This window comes from Geotrypetes seraphini, chromosome 18 (genome assembly GCF_902459505.1).
Source record: "Geotrypetes seraphini chromosome 18, aGeoSer1.1, whole genome shotgun sequence".
Taxonomy (NCBI): Eukaryota; Metazoa; Chordata; class Amphibia; order Gymnophiona; family Dermophiidae; genus Geotrypetes; species Geotrypetes seraphini.
This window is the reverse complement of record NC_047101.1, coordinates 54269-74087: the sequence shown is the minus strand read 5'-3', so window position 1 is coordinate 74087 and position 19819 is coordinate 54269. Positions and strand designations below refer to the sequence as shown.

Here is a 19819-nt window from a genome sequence, read left to right as displayed (position 1 = left end):
GACCTGTAACAAGTTTGATATTATATGATTTATTAACTTGGTACACTGCTTAACACAGAATGCACCAAAGCAGTTTACAATAAACAATATATTGTATACTGTAAAAACAGTTTACAATAAAAACAGTTTGAATATCGAAGTCCCTGCTCATGTTTGCTTTCCGATTGATGCAAAGCTGACAAGTACAAAGAATGCACATTTTATTTTGATATAGACAGTTTCTGAATCGGCCAGAAGGAAGGTCATTTTATAAACTTGGGCAGCACTTAAAATGCATAATTTACATCTGTTTTATAAAGGGGACATAGCGCTACTAAGAAGTTATCCTCTCAGAAAGCTGCCATGTACAGTTAGCCCTGCTCTGAGGCATATAGAGCTTTCCTGTTTTATGTACTTGTGCATTAGTTGAAACCTCACTGCACATAGAAACAGAGAAAATGAAGGCATGTAGAGACCATATGGTCCATATGCAGTCTGCCCATCCATGCCATCTCTTCCCCTTTCTTTCCCCTACAGATCCTATATACCAATAGTTGGTAGTTGACCAGTATTTAAACTACATTTTAAGTAGTTAGCATCAAAAAATCACAGTTGTGATAAGTTATTCTGCACTGCTTGCAGTCCGTGATGTAGCAAGGGGTGGGGGTGGGGTGAACGGTGGACCACCCCGGGTCCCCTCTTGGCAGGAGCGCTGACACCTCTCTTCCTCTCTGCCCACCCACCTCTATAAATCTTTGCCATCAGCATCTCCTACCTGCTATTCGTGCCAGCCTTGACTTTTCTTCCGACATCACTTTCTGACAAAGAGTCATCTTCTTTACCCTACTTTTTTTTGTTTCTAATGGCTTACATACAGGCAATATTTTTATGTGCAGCATTGAGGGTCTCTTATCCACAGTATTTAAGCACAACTGTCTGAATTTTTGATAAGAGAAAGTGTTATAATCAAGGCAGGTAGGACCACATAGTTGTGTTAACTGACCCAGATACTTGTCTGGGCTACCAGCACTGAATGTCATTTAACTTCTGGATAACTTTAGGCAGCCAGGTAAGACTGGACTATTAAGGGCTTCTTTTACAAAGGCACGTTAGGGCATTAACTTGCGGAATAGTGCGCGCGCTAGCCGCTACCGCCTCCTTTTGAGCAGGCGGTAGATAAGAACATAAGAACATAAGAAGCGCCATCTCCGGATCAGACCTTCGGTCCATCAAGTCCGGCGATCCGCACACGCGGAGGCCCTGCTAGGTATACACCTGGCTTATTTTATAGCCAACCATATCTTTATATGCCATATCTTTATATGAGATTTTCAGCTAGAGCGCGCTAATCTGGTATGTGCACTAAAATGCTTAGTGCACCTTTGTAAAAGGAGCCCTAAGTGATGGATGAGGCTCAGCATTGAACATTCAGGTCTAATTCAGCCAGTAGCAGTCAGTGATTTAATAACTGACCACTGCTGTCTATTGTGCCTTTAATTGTGCTGGCCCTATTCTGTCCCTAACCTTCCTCACGATATATGCATAACTGAAACAAAGTCTGTCCTTTCTTCCTTTATATTACCACCAAAATCTGACCTTTCCTGAGCTCACCACCAAAACCCTTTCCCACACTCTTATCAACTTTCGCTGAGATTACTGCAATGTGTGCAATTCTGGAGGCCACATTACCGTAAAGATGTGCTTCGAGCTGAGTAGGTCCAGCGGATGGCCACTAGGATGGTCTCCGGACTCAAGGGTCTCTCATACGAAGAAAGACTGGGCAAATTGCAGCTCTACACTCTAGAGGAGCGCAGGGAAAGGGGAGACATGATTGAGACATTTAAGTACATCACAGGTTGTGTCGAGGTGGAAAACAACATATTCTTTCCCAAGGGACCCTCGATCACAAGGGGGCACCCGCTCAAACTCAGAGGAGGGAAATTTTACGGTGACACCAGGAAGTATTTCTTCACAGAAAGGGTGGTGGATCACTGGAACAAACTTCCGGTGCAGGTGGTCAAGGCCACCAGCGTTCTCGACTTTAAGAATAAATGGGACATCCACGTGGGGTCCCTACGAGTGCTGAGTTAAGGTACTAGCATTAGCACTCAGACCTAATGGGGTGGGTCAGTAGAGTGGGCAGACTTGATGGGCTGTGGCCCTTTTCTGCCGTCATCTTTCTATGTTTCTATATTTCTATTTGCTTCTCGCAGGACTTCCATTAAACTCTCTCTCTCCCCTTTAATCCCTTCAAAATTCTGCCAGTGTCACTATGTTCACATTACCCCTCTCCTCGAGTCACTTCATGGGCTCCCTATCCATTTCTGCACACAGTTCAAACTCCTCTTATTAACTTACAAGTGACTCTGCAGCTCCGCAGTATCTCTCCTATTCCATTCATCATAAGTCTCTCTTATCTATACCCTAGTAACATAGTAAATAACAGCAGATGAAGACCTGAAAGGTCCATCCAGTCTGCCCTATCACATCAATAGTATGCAAACTCATGGAAACACTAATCAAACGTAAATTAGACACAATCTTGGATGAGGAGAATCTATGGGATCCCAGTCAACACGGATTCACCAAGGGTCCTGCCAATCCAATCTCATCAGCTTCTTTGACTGGGTAACAAAACAGCTAGACTTGGGAGAATCCGTGGACGTCGTATACCTAGACTTCAGCAAAGCTTTCGATAGTATCCCGCATCGCAGGCTGTTGAGCAAGATGAAATCAATGGGGCTGGGAGAAACACTAACTACATGGGTCAATGACTGGCTGAGTGGCAGACTTCAAAGGGTGGTAGTTAATGGTACCCTGTCTAAAACATCGGAGCTGACCAATGGAGTACTGCAGGGCTCAGTCTTGGGCCTGCTCCTTTTCAACATATTCATAGGGGACCTAACTCAGGGGCTTCAAGGTAAGATAACGTTATTCGCTGACGACGCCAAACTATGCAATATAGTGAGAGACGGCAATTCACCAGATAGTATGACACAGGACCTACATTGGTTGGAGCTTTGGTCCTCGACCTGGCAGCTGGGCTTCAACGCTAAGAAATGCAAGATCATGCATCTCGGCAGCAGAAATCCGTGCAGAACTTACACCTTGAATGGTGAGACCTTAGCTAGAACTTCAACAGAAAGAGACTTGGGAGTGATCATCAGCGCAAACATGAAAACTGCTGATCATGTGGAGAAGGCTTCATCTAAGACATGACAGTTGTTAGGTTGCATCCGCAGGAGTTTCGTCAGCCGGAAGCCTGAAATCATAATGCCATTATACAGAACCATGGTGAGACCTCATTTGGAATACTGTGTGCAATTCTGGAGGCCACACTACAGAAAAGATGTGCTGAGAGTAGAGTCAGTGCAACGGATGGCCACCAGGATGGTCTCGGGGCTCAAGGATCTATCGTATGAGAAAAGGCTGAAAAATTTGCGGCTGTACTCACTCGAGGAACGTTGGGAGAGAGGAGACATGATTGAGACGTTTAAGTATATTACCGGCCATATAGAGATGGAAGAAGAGATTCTCTTTCTCAAAGGACCCTCAGGCACAAGAGGGCATCCGCTCAAACTCAGGGGCAGGAAATATTTCTTCACCGAGAGAGTGGTTGATCCTTGGAACGAGCTCCCGGTGCAGGTGATCGAGGCAAACAGCGTGCAAGAATTTAAGAGCAAATGGGATGCCCATGTGAGATCCTTTAGAGGGTTAAGCCAAGGGAACCTGTCACCAGGAGTGAGATCCCTAGGATAGTAGACTTGGGGGTGGGTCAGTAGAGTGGGCAGACCTGATGGGCTATGGCCCTTATCTGCCGTCATCTTCTATGTTTCTAATTTCATGATTCAAGACTGTCCTTAGGTTTCAGCTACTGGAGTTGCCATTTCATCATTTGTGAGATTTAGAATGTGAAAGTCTGCCCAGCTCATGTTCCAAATTTCTGTGGCTCCCATCAAAGCCCTCCCAAGCCCATCCTAAACCAAATTACTCATGAAAGTATTGGCCTTAGTTCTTCAATTTATACCATTCATATTCTAATTAGCGATCTTCTGTATTCATCCCACACTTTTTTGAACTCAGTCGCTGTTTTCCTCTCCACCACCCTCTCCATGAAAAATAATGTCCTAACGTTACTCTTAGGTCTACCATCCCACAACCTTACTTTATGCCCTCTAATATTACCTATTTCCCTTCTCTGGAAAAGATTTATTTCTATAGTATTCAAATGTCTGTATCATATCACCCTCCTCTAGAGTATACATATTCAGGTCTTCCAATTTCTTCTTATTCATGCATCTTTTGGCTCAGACCCCCCCTACCAATTTTGCCGCCTATCTCTGAACTGCTTCAAGGCTTCTTATATCCTTAGCCAGTTGCAGCCTCCAAAACTGAACATCATACTCCAAGTGGGGCCTCATCAATGACCTGTACAGGGGCATCAATACCACCTTTCTTCTATTGGTTACGCCCCTCTCTATACAGCCTAGAATCCTTCTGGCTACAGCCACCACTTTGTCACACTGTTTCATCACCTTCAGATCCTCAGACACTATGACCTCAAGATCCCTCTCGCGGTCTATGCATATCAGCCTTTCACCTCTCAGCACATACATCTCCTTTGAATTTCTGATCCCCAAATGCTTAGGGTTCTCTCTCTAACCAGGGGGCAGTTGCCCTAGTTGCACTCCCCTAACACTATTCCTGCCATGTATGACTGAAATATTCTGATAGCTTGATTTTTCTATGTAGCATTCTGTAGTAATTTGGTTTGTTCAGTTTTCACAGTGGAGGGGATATTTGTGAAAGGGAGGGGAGATGGGTTTTGTTGATCTGTATTATTGTGTTTATAAAATGACAATTGTACAGAATATTGTCTCTTTTTACACTTTAATAAAAATAAGTTCAGTATAAAATCATAACTATTCGAGGCTTGTGTGGACGGGATCTGACAGTTTGGGGGACGGGGACTGAGCTTGCAGGACGGGGCAGGGATGGGGCAGGAATAGTGATAAATTTTTTCACCATGTCATTCTCTAATGTAGCCCTTTCCTGAAGTTCTTAAGAATGTATAAAAGAAACAGAACCATATTCACTGAAAACTTACAAATTTTTAGCCACATCAACCAAAGCAAATACAAGGATCGTTCATACTCAGCTGATTATCAACAACAGGCCAAATGGTAAGCAAGCTCTCTCTCTTTCTTATTAATATGCTGGAAGAGCTCTGTGACATTTCTGTGCAGCATCCTTTTACTCCTAGGAGTTGATGATTCATCTAGAGCTGTTTGGATTTTCGGAAACCCTATTCTTTAGCTTTGCCACTCTTCCATTCTTACTGCCTGAAGCAACTTGCAAGGGCATTTTCTTACTAACTTGTCAAACTAAAATAGAAATAAGTACTTTTGGTGCAAAAACAAGATGAAACAATATATATTTCACAGCTCAAATTGCAGAAAGTCTCACTAGAAAGAGGAAAAATGGCAGTGTTAAATTAACATAGTAAATGAGGGTACTTTTCAAAGCTATTTCCACTGATGAAACAATGCTTCATCTACAGAAATAATGTTTCATAAAATTGCCCACCCTATATGCAGATAATTTTGAAAAGCTTTATCTAGATAAAGGGCTCCTTTTACTAAGCTGCGTTAGGGCATTAACGCATGCTAGACGCTAATGCCAGCATTGAGCTGGCGTTAGTTCTAGCCACGTAGCGTGGGTTTAACGTGCGCTAATCTGCATGCACTAAAAACACTAGTGCACCTTAGTAAAAGGAGCCCAAAATTATGTACAGGGATGTGGGCAAACGAAACTGCGCTTACTGAGCATAAATCTAGAATCTCAACTGGGAATTTACAGCTTTTTTGGAAGTCCAATGGTAACAAGCTGGGAACACGTAGGAGGGTCTTCATTAAGTTATCACGGAGCAAATTTTAGAAAGGAGATGTTATAATAGATATGTCCAACCATGGGATGGATATGATGTGATCTAGGTGGTCCTGTTTAAGTCAGGAATTTTTTAGGCTGAACACTCACTAATAGCAGTTGTGACATGGGTCAACACTGAAACTTCACAGTTAGTGCTACCTGCAGCATTTTAATTTGGGCCTATTCATTCAGTGCCAGCCATATTCAGGTATGGTGTTGACCGCTAGAAGTAAAGTGATTGGACTTGCTATACTGCTTTTTTCTGTGTGGTTACAATCAAAGCAGTTTGCATAGTTTAGATAGGTTCTTATTTTGTACCTGGTACAATGAGGTGTTAAGTGACTTGCCCAGAATCACAAGGAGCTGCAGTGCGAATCAAACTCACAACCTCAGGGTGCTGAGGCAGCTGCTGTAACCACTAGGCCACTATTCAGTGCCATTATCTGGAAAAGAATCAGATCTGGAAAAGTGAGAACAGTTTTCTTCCTGTCCTAATTTCTTCAGATTTTTCTGACTACTGAAGTATACAGTGCCCTTATCCAGAGATGAATCTGGAAAATTTAGGACATCCTCTCTTCCTGTTGTAAATTATTCAGATTTATCTGAATACTGGTATTGAATATTGGTGATCTCTAGTTTAATTCTGGCTCTGCTCAGGCTGCTTCCTGGTTTTCTTTTTTTTTTAGTAGCATTATATGAATAACACTACTGAAAATCATAGATGGCCTCAGGCAATGCTGCTATCTGGATAAACACCTTTGAATATTAAGCCTGTAGCATATAAAAACAGCTCTTAACACTAAAAACATCACAATGGGCAAACACAGTAGGGAAGACCAAAAGAAGGAGGAAACTTGGTGCCTGATGGAAATCCTTTAATCAATATATGAAACAAAAAATTCTGAAGTCTCAACACGGGTCCTGTTTTGGAAATGTTGCCTGTATCAGGAATCCACAGTAGAAAATTTTAACGACTGTTGAAATAGAATATAAGTAAATAAACTAAAGACAAACAGTAGCAAGAACGCTATAAATTTTTATATGGTTAGTATGCATAAAATGTAGTTCAGGATATACTGCCCTTTCTGAACAGTTTCCAATATAAGTATAAAATACTAGAGCAAGAAAATAAATACAATAGTGATAGGAAAGCAGATAAAAGATGACTAAAAAGGAGAACTAGTAACAACCAAAAAACTACGACTCCCCCTCACACACACACTATTGGTGGGTATACAAGGCAGGAGGGCAAAAAAATCCTTAGAATTCTTTGAAAGCGTCCCTAAACAAACATGGAAGAATGTGAAGACCTACAAAGGGACCTAAACAAACTGGAAGAGTAGGCAAGTAAATGGCAAATGCGCTTTAATATAGAGAAATGCAAGGTCATGCATTTAGGAAAAAAACCCCCGATGTTCAGCTACAAAATGGGGGGATCAGTGCTAGGGGATAGTAACCTTGAAAAAGACTTGGGTGTGCTGGTAGATACTACAGTGAAATCAACGGCACAATGTGCAGCAGCCTCAAAGAAAGCAAACAGAATGTTGGGTATTATTAAGAAGGGCATTACAACCAGGACGAAGGAAGTCATCATGCCGCTGTATCGTGCGATGGTGCGCCCGCATCTGGAGTACTGTGTCCAGTATTGGTCACCGTACCTCAAGAAGGACATGGCGATACTTGAAAGGGTCCAGAGAAGAGCGACGAAAATGATAAAAGGTATGGAAAACCTTTCATACGCAGACAGGTTGGGAAGGCTGGGGCTCTTCTCCCTTGAAAAGAGGAGACTCAGAGGAGACATGATAGAGACTTTCAAGATCATGAAAGGCATAGAGAAGGTAGAAAGGGACAGATTATTCAGATTATTGGGAACCACAAGCACAAGGGGGCACTCAGAGAAGCTGAAAGGGGACAATTTTAGAACCAATCTAAGAAGTTCTTTTTTACACAGAGGGTGGTGGACACCTGTAATGTGCTTCCGGAGGTTGTGAAAGGACAGAGTACACTACGGGGGTTCAAAGAAGGATTGGATAAATTCCTGAACGATAGGGAGATTGCGGGATACAGATAGAGGTAGAGATAGGTTTTAGACAGAGTATGGATAGAAGGATAAAAGGGATCAAAGGACTTAGAGAAGGATCACATTACAGGTCATGGGCCTGATGGGCCGCCGCGGGTGCGGACTGCTGGGAACGATGGACCTCTGGTCTGACCCAGCGGAGGCAACTTCTTATGTTCTTATTATGTTTAAATACTTCCAAAGATTGCTCTAATCTTAAAAAAAAAAAAAAAAAAGCTTGGCTGGTCTTGAAACACTAAACATTTTCACTCTAATAGTATCCAGAGTAATAATGCAAAAAGATGGAATTATCATTACATTTTGTGGAACAGAGCAGAAGGTTCTAATGGCAACATAAGGAATCAGAAGGCATGAGGTATCTTGAACGTTACCCTGTGAAAAACTGGTAATTACCAATGTTCTTTGTACAATAATGGGGGGGGGGGGGGGTGTCCATGATCAGACCTTTTGAACCATCTGATGGCAAAGGCCTTAATCCCATTAAGGAAAGTATTATAGTAATCAAGGTGAGAACAGTAAACATGAGAGAACATTAAAGCAGCTATTGAAAACAAGTGTCGTAGAATGTAATCTATATACATGGAAAAAAACCCATTGCTGAACACATGTTATACAAACAATAATGCAAACATCAAAAAGTCCAAAAGGACAGAGAACCCACGGGTATAAAACAGTACAAAATGAAGTGGGAATGGACAATGAACACTCCACTGAAGAACACTGATGTAAAACCAACTTGTTTATTTCATATAAGGACACAATCTTTTCAGTGATTTTGATTACTCTGGCATGTTAGTTGGATCGAGTGATCCCTGATGCAGGCGTTCCTCAGACGCCGAAACACAGTGCTGTGTCAGGTCCACAGCTTCTGCTTGTGTCCTTTTATGAAATAAACAAATTGGTTTTACATCAGTGTTCTTCAGTGGAGTGTTCATTGTCTGTTCTCACTTCCTTTTATACAAACAATAATGTTTCTTGTGAATTAGATTTTGGATCAGGCTCCTTACCCTAGTGCCTTTAAACAGGTTTTGTGGAGCAGTAGGCCTAATGGTTAATAGAGGTTCAATTCCCACTGCAGTTCCTTGTGACAGGTCAGCCCAGAGTGCTTACATGGTTCCTGGTTCCCAAAGGGACAAAAATATGTAGTGGATTTCTAATTAGTACTTTGAATTATTATTATGTTCCTCAAGATCTAGGTTCTAGCCCCTGACCCATAATACCAATAAGCAATGAACTAGGCCATGTATTATAAAAATAAGATAGATATTTGATCCCTAAATTAAGTAGTAGTTAGAGTGGTCAACAGTATAATTGAAATATGAGACTTGTGCACTGAACAAACACAGAGTAAACACAGGCTTCAAATTATGCTAAAATTCCCCTAGAGATAACAGAGCTGTATACAACCTATCAAGGTGCTCCAGGTGAGAAGAGGATGACCAGCAAAGTGCTGGAGCAATGCCCAGCATGTCCAGGTGGAGGTAGTAGGGTTACCAGATGTCCAGGAAAACCAAGACATATCCTCTTTTTTGTGGATTGTCTGGGTGCCTGGAGGGATTTCCAAAACCTGACAACTTGTCCGCATTATGGAAATCCCCGTGCTTGGGGCCATGTCTGGAGGCATATGAGGATGTCGACGCATTGATGTTATATGCATGTGATGTCATCATGTGCATCATTTGCATCATGTGATGCATGTGATGTCATCATGACAATGTCCACGTATGCGCAAAGGTTCTCCAGACCTCAAGGAAAGAGACAGGCGGTTTGGCTGGGGGCAAGGCTTGGGGCAGAACAGCGCAGAACTCGAGGTGGAATGGTGCAAGGCCAGGTGTCCTCTTTTTTTTTAAAGAGGAAATCTGGCAACCCTGGGAGGTAGCCCAGAAGAAGTAATGAGCTGCCAAGGGAGGAACACAAGAACTCTTGCAGCTCAGGTCATATCTCTAGGGACAGGCAGAGACCGACCTCGGTGTTCTCTGGTGATGCTTCCTTTATACCCCTTGAGATCAGATATATTCTACACCTCCTGGCCTTGGCCACTCCAAAAATAACCATCTTGCATCACCCAAGGATGCAGTTCCAAGAACTTGGTTCCTCCTCTGAGGAATTCAGAAGTCTCCAGTTCCTTAGTGGCTATGGTCATCTTGCCCTCAATACATGCCCGGTCAAGAAGTGTATGTTGCAATGCTGGTCTGAAGTTGCATCAGCTGAGTGGCCTTGAGTAGTTCTTGCTAAGGAGCAGATTTAGGCCAAAGGTCATTCTGCTTAAAGCATAGTCTGAATTCTGCTGAAGGCTCTGATGGCTAAATGCAAGGTGTGATGGCTAAATGCAAGAGTTCAACCCTTATATAATTGAGACAAGTCACATTGCCACAAAGTACACAGTTATTACACAAAGTTATAAAATTATATGGGTACTTTTGAATTTTTCACTACAAGACAATTGCAGTACAGAATGGATTATGTAAATTAGACCTTACCTAGGAGAAGGAACATTTGAAGTAGGCGGTTCAGGCTGCCAGTCTCTCAGCTGGACTACAGCAATGTGGCCTTTCAAAGTGGAAGTGTGCCAAATTGCAGTTGGTCCAGAATACAGCTACTAAAATTATCTTTCAAAGGTGAAAAAAAATGGGATAGAGTCACACCACTATTGGTTGAGCTCCGTTGGCTCCCAATGGAGTTAAGAGGTAAATTGAAATAGCTCATTATTTTGCACTACACTGAACACTGCTGTTAATCTATCATGCAAAAAATTTGACCATGTCACCCCTCTCCTCCGTAAAACACATTGGCTACCCGTTTCTCATCGTCTTTCCTATAAAATACTCCTCCTCACTTTCAAAACAAAAAACTCCAATCAACCAGTGTTCATAGACAAACTTTTGATCCCATACTCATCATCAAGGGTACTCCGATCAAATAATCAAAATTTACTCTCTATACCGTCAATACGGGAACTATTTCACGACACTACTCGCAAATCCATCTTCTCAGTTACTGCCCCTCTTTGTGGAATGCCCTTCCACTAGACATTTAATTGGAGAACTCCCTCAGAAAATTTAAAACCAAACTTTAAAACCTTCCTCTTTAAAGATGCTTTTACTCTTTAGCATCAGCCTCCACCTTTTAACTCCCTGATTCATATGTAGCTTTGAAACAGCTAACACTTCTTCTGAAGTGATCTCCCTTCCTAATGTCTTTACCACTCCTCATTTACCATCCTTTTTTATTTTAAACAACCTCCCCCTCCCATACTTTCCTTCCTTTTCATGTACGTTAATTTGAATTTGTCTAATATTTTTTTTAATATCTGATAAATTATTGTGGGGAGAAAAGGGGAGAGAGAGAAGAGGGCAGATGATGGAATGGAGAGAAGGGGGAGGGAAAAGGGGCATATGATGGAAGTGGGGAGAGAGAAGAGGGCAGATGATGGAAGTGGGGGGAAAGAGAGAAGGGGCAGATGATGGAAGTGGGGGGAAAGAGAGAGAAGGGGCAGATGATGGAAGTGGGGAGAAGGGAGAGCAATGCTGAATGGAAGTGGAGAAAGAGAACACATACTGGATGGAAGGAGGGATAAAGAAAAAGGACATGGTGGTGGTAAACGGTACCCCATCCAAAGCATCGGACGTGATCCGTGGAGTGCCGCAGGGATCGGTCCTGGGTCCGATCCTATTCAATTTATTCATAAGAGATATGACGAAAGGACTTAGAGGAAGGGTATCACTGTTCGCCGACGATGCCAAACTTTGTAACATAGTAGGCAGATGCTTATTACCTAATAATATGACACACGACCTACTGCTGCTGGAACAATGGTCAAAAACTTGGCAGCTAGGCTTCAATGCTAAAAAATGCAAGATAATGCACTTGGGCAGGAGAAACCCCCGTAGAACTTATGTACTAAATGGTGAGACCTTGGTTAGAACTACGGCGGAACGCGATCTAGGAGTGATCATTAGCGAGGATATGAAGGTTGCCAATCAAGTGGAGAAGGCTTCCTCCAGGGCAAGACAAATGATGGGGTGTATCCGTAGAGGTTTCGTCAGCAGGAGACCTGAGGTTATGATGCCGTTGTACAGAGCCATGGTAAGGCCTCACTTAGAGTACTGTGTTCAGTTTTGGAGCCCACACTACCGAAAGGACGTGCTGAGGATCGAGTCGGTTCAGCGAACGGCCACCAGGATGGTCATGGGGCTCAAGGATCTCACGTATGAAGAAAGACTAAAGAAGTTGCGGCTGTACTCACTTGAGGAAAGAAGAGAACGGGGAGATATGATTGAAACGTATAAGTACATCACGGGACGCATTGAGTCAGAAGATGATATCTTCTGGCTCATGGGACCCTCAACCACCAGAGGGCATCCGCTGAAAATCAGGGGAGGGAAGTTTCATGGCGATCCCAGGAAGTACTTCTTCACCGAAAGAGTGGTGGATCATTGGAACAGACTCCCACCCCAGGTGATAAAGGCCAGTAGCGTAACGGATTTTAAGAAAAAATGGGATACTCACGTGGGATCTTTAAGGGAGTAAATTCAGGGGGGGATACTTGGAATGGGCAGACTTGGTGGGCTATAGCCCTTTTCTGCCGCTTTTTCTATGTTTCTATGTTTCTATGACATATGCTGGATGGGGGAAGAAGATATAGTTAGTGAGATAGTGAAGGGGTGAAGGAAAGGGGTGGCATGCTGTGGGTAAATATAGTGAAAAGAGGGAAACTGAGGACTGCATAGTAAGAAAGAATTTAATTTAGACTGAGGCAGAAAATAAAGAAGGAAGACCAGAGAAGGGAAGAGAGAGAGGAGAGAGAGAGATGCCAGAGAATGGGGAAGGAGACAGAGATATCAGATCTGAGCGGAGGAAATGAGAAGAGAGAGATGCTAAAAACCACAGGGGGGAGGAAAGAGAGATGAAAAGAGAAAGATGCCAGACCATGAGGGAACAGAGGGAAGATGATGGATGCCAGACCAAAGGGGGGGGGTCTAGAGGAGAGATGGCAGGGGGAGACAGACAGTTTCTGGAAGGGGCAGACAGTGACTGGAACTGTCAGATGCTGGATTGAAGAGACAGGGCAGACGCTGGAAGGAAAAGAGTGAAAAGAAGATAAAAGCAGAAACCAGAGACAACAAAAGGTAGAAAAAAATCATTTTATATCTATTTTGTCATTAGAATATAACAGATTTGAAATATATATCCTGCTAGAGACATAACTGGGGACTGCAAAGCCCAGGCAGTGCTTCTTTAGCTTCTAGCTGGCTTAAGGCTCTCTCGGACCAGAGGGCAGTTGCCCTAGTTGCACTCCCCTAACACTATTCCTGTCATGTGTGACTGCAGTATTCTGTTAGCATGATATTTCTGTGTAGCATTCTATAATAATTTGGCTTGTTCAGTTTTCTTGATAGTAGAGGGGATATATGTGAAGGGGAGGGGAGACAGGGGTTTTGTTGGTCCTTCCTCTGTATATTTATATTTATAAAATGACAATTGTACAGAATATTGTTTCTTTTTATACTTTAATAAAATATGTTCAATATAAAATCATAACTGAGACTTGTGTGGATGGGATCAGATGGTTTGCGGGGACTGAGCTTGCGGAGACGGGGTGGAAATGTGTTTTTTTAATTTCAGTCTTAGTAGTTTGCCATTCCACAAAATAATTATTTTATTTCTGCCGGTCCACGGGTGTAAAAAGGTTGAAAAACACTGCTCTAGAGCAGAGTCGGCAGCTGCGCTGAGGTGCAGGAAGGTCCCCCGATGACTTGTCTGCCGGCTTTACTCCGGAAGAAGTAAGTTATGTCAGAAGGGGTGGACCCAGCAGACGCAGTCATCGCAGGTCCTTGCCGCAACTCCCTGTGTCTGCTGGGTCAACCCCCTCCGACGTAACTTACTTTTTCCGGAGCAAAGCCTGGAGTCATCGCGGGACCTTCCAGCATGTAGCTGCTGACTCTGCTCCAGAGCTACTACGTCGGAGTGGGATGGACTGGCAGCCAGCAGCTACAGTCATCCTGAGAAAGGAGCAGGACTGCTGGAATGAAAGAGTGGTGCAGGGAGAGAAAGGGGGCAGGGTGGTATGGAAGGGTGGTGCTGATAGAATTAATGTACAGGGAAAGGGGAGAGAGACATAAGGGGGAAGTATACTGGATGGAATTGGATCGTAGGGAAAGAAAGGAGGCAGATGCTGATTGAAGAGGGGTGGATGAAGAGAGAAAGGGCAGACATTGGATGGTAGTGTGGCAGGTAGAAGGGGAGCCTATGCTGGATGGAAGTGCAGATGGGAGAGATAAGGGAGCAAATGCAGGAAGGAAATGGGAGGAGAGAAAGAGGGGAGCAGATGATGGAAGTAGACAGAGGAGAAGGTACTAGATGGAAGGTGTAGAGAAAGAGGGCATATGATGGAAGGAGGGGATAAATAAAAGGAGGGCACACGATGGGGGAAAAGGATTGAGTTAGGGAAATACTGGAGGGGGTGAGGGAAAGAGGTGGCAAGCTGTAGGTAGACAGTAAAAAAGGAAATTGATGAGAGGGTAGTAGGAACGTAATCTAGATGGATGCAGAAAATAAATTGAAAAGGAAAATGAGGGAAGAAAGGGATTGCAAAAGAGAGGTGTGGGAGAGGGAAGGAGAGGAGAGAGATGCCAGACCAATGGAGGTGAAAGGAGAGATGGAAGGGGGAGGCATACAGTTTCTAGAAGGGGCATAGGAGAGAAGATGCCATATAGGGACAGAGAGATGGCAGACAGTGGATGGAAGGAAGAGAGTAACAAGAAGATGAGGAAAGCAGAAACCAGAGAAGACAAAGGTAGAACAAAAAATTTATATTTATTTATTGCTTTAGGAGACGTGTCACTGTTTCTGTGGTGTTGCATTGTATGCAGAGTCCAGCTTCTTGCTGGTTAAATTTAACCGTTGTCTATGTATTTCTATTTTATCCCCTCTTTTACAAAACTGTGGAGCGTTTTTTAGCACCAGCCGTGGTGGTAGCAGCTCTGATGCTCAGAATTCTATAAGCGTCAGAGCTGTTACCACCGTGGCTAAAATCCACACTACAGTTTTGTAAAAGGGGGAGGGGTTAGTTTGTGATGACATATTCCATACTAGGCGAAGGTGTGTTCTGTGTGTTCCAAAGACATGGTTTTCTGTTAGGATTGACAGTGTAGGATTGATCTGCACTAGTCTGGCTTGTTTAGTTTTACAATGGGTATATTGCTGTTTTACTGCTCACTGCAGAATGTAAGATGCTGCCTTTTCCTAGGTACTCATGTGTGACATGTGGCTTGTTACTAAAAATCATGTTTTATGTAAAGATAGGGGGGGGGGTGCCAAAAAATGATGGGCCCTGGGTACACCACTGGGTGGAATAGTCTCCCAGTAGAGGTTGGTGGAGACAAAGATTGTCAGATTTCAAGAAAGCCTGGGACAGGCATGCGAGATCTCTTAGGGAGAGGAAAAGATAGTTGATGCTGCGGATGGGCAGACTAGATGAGCCATTTAGCCTTTATCTGCCAGCAATGAATACTGGCTGGGATATGTATAACTTTTGGGTCCATGGCTGCCCCAGATGTTCCATGCTGGTTTCCGGACATCGCTCAGCATTAAACATCAGGGTTAGATTCAGCCTGTGGAGATGAGCAGCTTTAAAAACGCTAAAAGTAAGCTGAATATCATAACTGCATGCATATGGGTCATGATCTGATTACACCAACCAAAGCAGTTTAGATGTTATACACAAGTAGTTTGTGATGGCAATCTCCTCTATACTTTCTCCGTTTGTTTGCTCTAGAAAATGGGTGCCTTCTCGTCATACTGGCCTGTGGCTGTGGGATATTTTACATGAAGCCTTTTTATCTGCAAAAATCCTTTGTAAAATGAGCCCCACAGTATAAAGCAGCAGTCAGCCTCGGGAATGGAGGGCAGCAGGGGTTGAGTGCGGTTGCTTGACATTGTGTCTCTGGCTCCCGGAACTGCCTTCCTTGCTTGCTAACACGGTGATAAAGAGCAACTTAGCCCAGTGCCATAGGGACTAGCAGTGCCTTTGCTTGGGAACTCTCTAGGTCTACGCCTGGGAAGGGGCACTGGAGCATCGCTGCAAAAGAAGACCTGCAGGAGGATTCCCCCCTCTCTCGTCTTTTCTTATCAGCACTTTTACGGAAGGCAAGAGTGCGCACGCGCCGGGGCTAACCTGGGCTGCAGCCGGAATATCCAAATAAGGAGCAGGAAAGATCTCGCGACCCGCCGGAACCGCTCCTTACATGGACGCTCCTTATATGGACTGGCATTGCCATGCTTCCGGCAGCAACTGAGGGGCAGGGGATTTCGCTTTCACATAGTCGCGGCGGAAGCCCAGATAAGAAGCTCTTTAGTACCAGGGACTTTGGGGCTCCACCGGTTCTTGCAGTCGGACACTTTGCACCGTTCAAAGCTAGTCTTCCCTGAGCGCGTGACGTCACGGGTCCTCCTTTCCCTGTCCACATAAGGGCTTCCTGCACTCCCTATATGGACATGTACGTCATTGGCGAGGCGGGGCGAGGCCGATGGAAACCCTTTAAATAGAAGTGGGGGTCTCGAGACGCGAGAGATTCCGGAGGAAAGCTAGCGCGAGGCTGTGAGCTGGCGGGGCAGCTCGTTCTGTTTCTAATCCCCCTTCTCTCCTAATGATCCCCAGCGGTGAAGCACGAGCAAGTGCTGCCTCCTGGCTCTAGTGGCGTCCGGCTCCCCATTGCAGTGGCCCGCAGGAAATCCCGAGGCAGGTGGCATGGCTGCAACTAAAGCGGAAATGCTCATGTCCCCTCTGCAAATGGCAGATCCCTTTGCCTCTTTCCCGCACTCCCCCACCATGGATAACTACCCAAAGCTGGAGGAAATGATGCTGCTCGGCAGTGGGGGATCACAGTTTCTGAGCACCGCAGTCTCAGACGGCAGCAGCTTTAGCTCCCAAGGGGAGGGTGCAGAGCACTTTGAGCATCTTTCTGCAGGTAAGCAAAGCCACTGGCAACAGGGAATTCTAAGCTAGGTGCATGCAAAGGGGGAATTCTCTTACCTTGCACAAATTACAGAAATGCTCTCCCTGTGCATTTGCTCAGATTACTTTCTTTACTCTTAGTACATAGCATATATGCTACCCTAATAACATTTTGATGCTTATTTAAATGTAATGATTTGGATTGCTAACTAGAATATTCAACACATACTTCACTAAAATGACGTCTCTTTTTTTTTTTTTTTTTTACAGATACATTTACTGATATTTCTTTGAACAATGAGAAACCCTTAGCGGAGACTGGTTATTCTAATCAAACCAGCAGGTTGCCTCCAATTACTTACACTGGTCGCTTCTCTCTGGAACCAGCTTCCAGCAACAGCAACACTTTATGGCCAGAACCTCTTTTTAGCCTTGTGAGTGGACTAGTTGGAATGGCTAATGCACCAACAACTTCAACACCTTCCTCTTCTTCATCACAGAGCCCTTCTTTAAGTTGCTCAGTTCAGTCAAATGAAAGCAGCTCAATCTATTCAGCAGCACCGACCTTTTCCAATTCTAGTTCGGAGATCTTCACTGAACAGCAAGCACAATCTTTTCCAAATCCTTCCAGCACTTCTATACAGTATCCTCCACCTGCTTATTCAGCTACAAAAACAAACTTCCAGGTGCCAATGATTCCCGATTACTTGTTTTCCCAACAGCAGGGAGAAATTGGCTTGCTCTCCCAAGATCAAAAACCCTTTCAGACTTTGGAAGCCAGACCTCAACAACCTTCCTTAACACCCCTCTCAACTATAAAAGCTTTTGCGACTCAGAGTGGTTCTCAAGATATAAAACCCATCAACTCTACCTATCAAACTCAACTGATCAAGCCAGGTAGAATGAGGAAATATCCTAATCGTCCCAGCAAGACTCCTCCCCATGAAAGACCTTATGCTTGCCCAGTTGAGACTTGTGACCGAAGATTTTCAAGATCGGATGAACTAACAAGGCATATCCGTATTCACACAGGACAGAAACCATTTCAGTGTCGCATCTGCATGAGAAATTTTAGTAGAAGTGATCATTTGACAACACATATTAGAACACATACAGGAGAGAAACCTTTTGCCTGTGATATCTGTGGTAGAAAGTTTGCCAGAAGTGATGAGAGAAAGAGACACACTAAAATTCATCTGAGACAAAAGGACAAAAAAATAGAGAAGGTAACACCAGTCTCATCGGCGTCTCCAACTTCCACCTATTCCTCTCCTGTTACTACTACTTATCCTTCACCAGTGCCTACCTCATATTCCTCTCCAGTACACAATTCCTTCCCTTCACCTCCAACAACAACTACTTACCCATCAATGACCTCTGCTTTTCAATCCCAAGTGATTAGCAGTTTCTCATCTTCAATCGTAACCAGCTCCTTCAACTCTCCAGTCACTACAGCACTTTCAGATGTACACTCAACCTTTAATCCAAGGACAATTGAAATCTGTTAAGTATATTTTTGTGTGTGAGACCAACTGACTGATAGTCTCACAGCAAGGCCATGATACTTTCTGTTAAGCTTCAACTGCCTGAAAATGCAATTTCACCCCTTCACATCTGTTAAAAGACTTCATTTGCATGTACAATACCAGCATTGAACTAGAAAGAAATGGATTTTGGTTATATACATAGCCAATGTATTTTGTATATGTGCCATATTTTGGTTAATCTTTCTTTGGGTACTATTGATGTGAACATTCTTTATATATTCATATTGTATTACTTGGAGTTAGATTCAGACCACATTTTATAAACTTGTAATTCTATTTAGTGACAATGCTGTGATGAGTTTTTGAATTTATTTGAAGACCAGCACTTAATATATATTCAAGCATGTGCTATATTTACCTTTTGTAAATGTTACCTGATGGTCCTCTCACGTGTGGCAAAAAGTTTAGTTTTAAAGTCAGACGTTTTGGTGCCTTTTTGCAGATGTCTTGCCAGGTGCATTTGTGTGAATGGATGCCCTTGCATCTAGCCTTAAGGGGAAATGGATTTAGTTGAAATGTACAGACAACTGAAAGAAAAGATACAATAAGAGAGAGAAAGAGCTGAAACACAGCTTCATTTGTTTAGAATGTAAGCAAAAAAACAAAACAAACAAAATCCCTCTAAAGTATATTTTTTTAATTGTAATGTAAATTTATAAATATATATTCAGGAGTTGGAATGTTGTAGCTACCTACTGAGTAGGCATGGAATTTGTATGTTTTGAACAAGCAGTTCATTATTTTGTGGTTTATTTTTTACTTTGTAATTTTGTGTTTGTTAAACAAAGTGACTATTTGGCTTATGAACATGTTGAATGCGCTTTACTGCCAATAGGATATTTGATGTACAAGATATCCTTCAGATAAAATAAAAGATAAAAAGATCATATAATGGTTTTCTTCCAGAATTGTTTGGGGGGGGGGGGAGGGAGGGGGTAAATCTTCACCACACTGCCTAACAGCAAGATAGGCAGATACTTTTCTGTTATACCTTTTAATTGGGTGGTTTCTCTATGAAAATCCACTAAGAGGTAGACCACATTATCTTGCATCTGTGGATAAACAGTATATCTCAATCCCCTCATATTGGGTTTTCAGGATTGTCAAAATGCATATGTATGAGACTGATTTTTGAAAATGATTGGGGGGGCTGAACTCCTAACACACAACAAGTTTCCCCTCACACAGCAAACCAGACTGTATCTAAATGTTAAGAGCAGGACAAATCCAAAACTAGGGTCCTGCCCCTTTCACTTCCCACTGGCAGCTTGTCAGCATCATACTCTCTTTCTCTCAATTTAAGCCATTCAAAGTCCTTTTTTCCAACCA

The 19819-nt window shown here is 43.3% G+C and overlaps 1 protein-coding gene across 1 annotated transcript; it reads left to right on the top strand.

Moving 5' to 3' along the window:
• Positions 1-16542: 16542 nt before the first annotated feature.
• EGR1 (early growth response 1) lies at positions 16543-19377 on the top strand. The gene is made up of 2 exons (XM_033927713.1): positions 16543-16956; positions 17214-19377. Exons 1-2 carry the CDS (start codon positions 16737-16739, stop codon positions 18449-18451), a joined length of 1458 nt encoding a protein of 485 aa, XP_033783604.1. The 5' UTR covers positions 16543-16736; the 3' UTR covers positions 18452-19377.
• Positions 19378-19819: the final 442 nt, after the last annotated feature.

Excerpts from the sequence above, each read along its gene's own strand:
- EGR1 (XM_033927713.1), top strand. The coding sequence starts at position 16,737 with ATGGCTGCAACTAAAGCGGAAATGCTCATGTCCCCTCTGCAAATGGCA. Across the intron at positions 16,957-17,213 it reads CTTTGAGCATCTTTCTGCAG|ATACATTTACTGATATTTCT; the intron begins GTAAGCAAAGCC and ends TTTTTTTTACAG.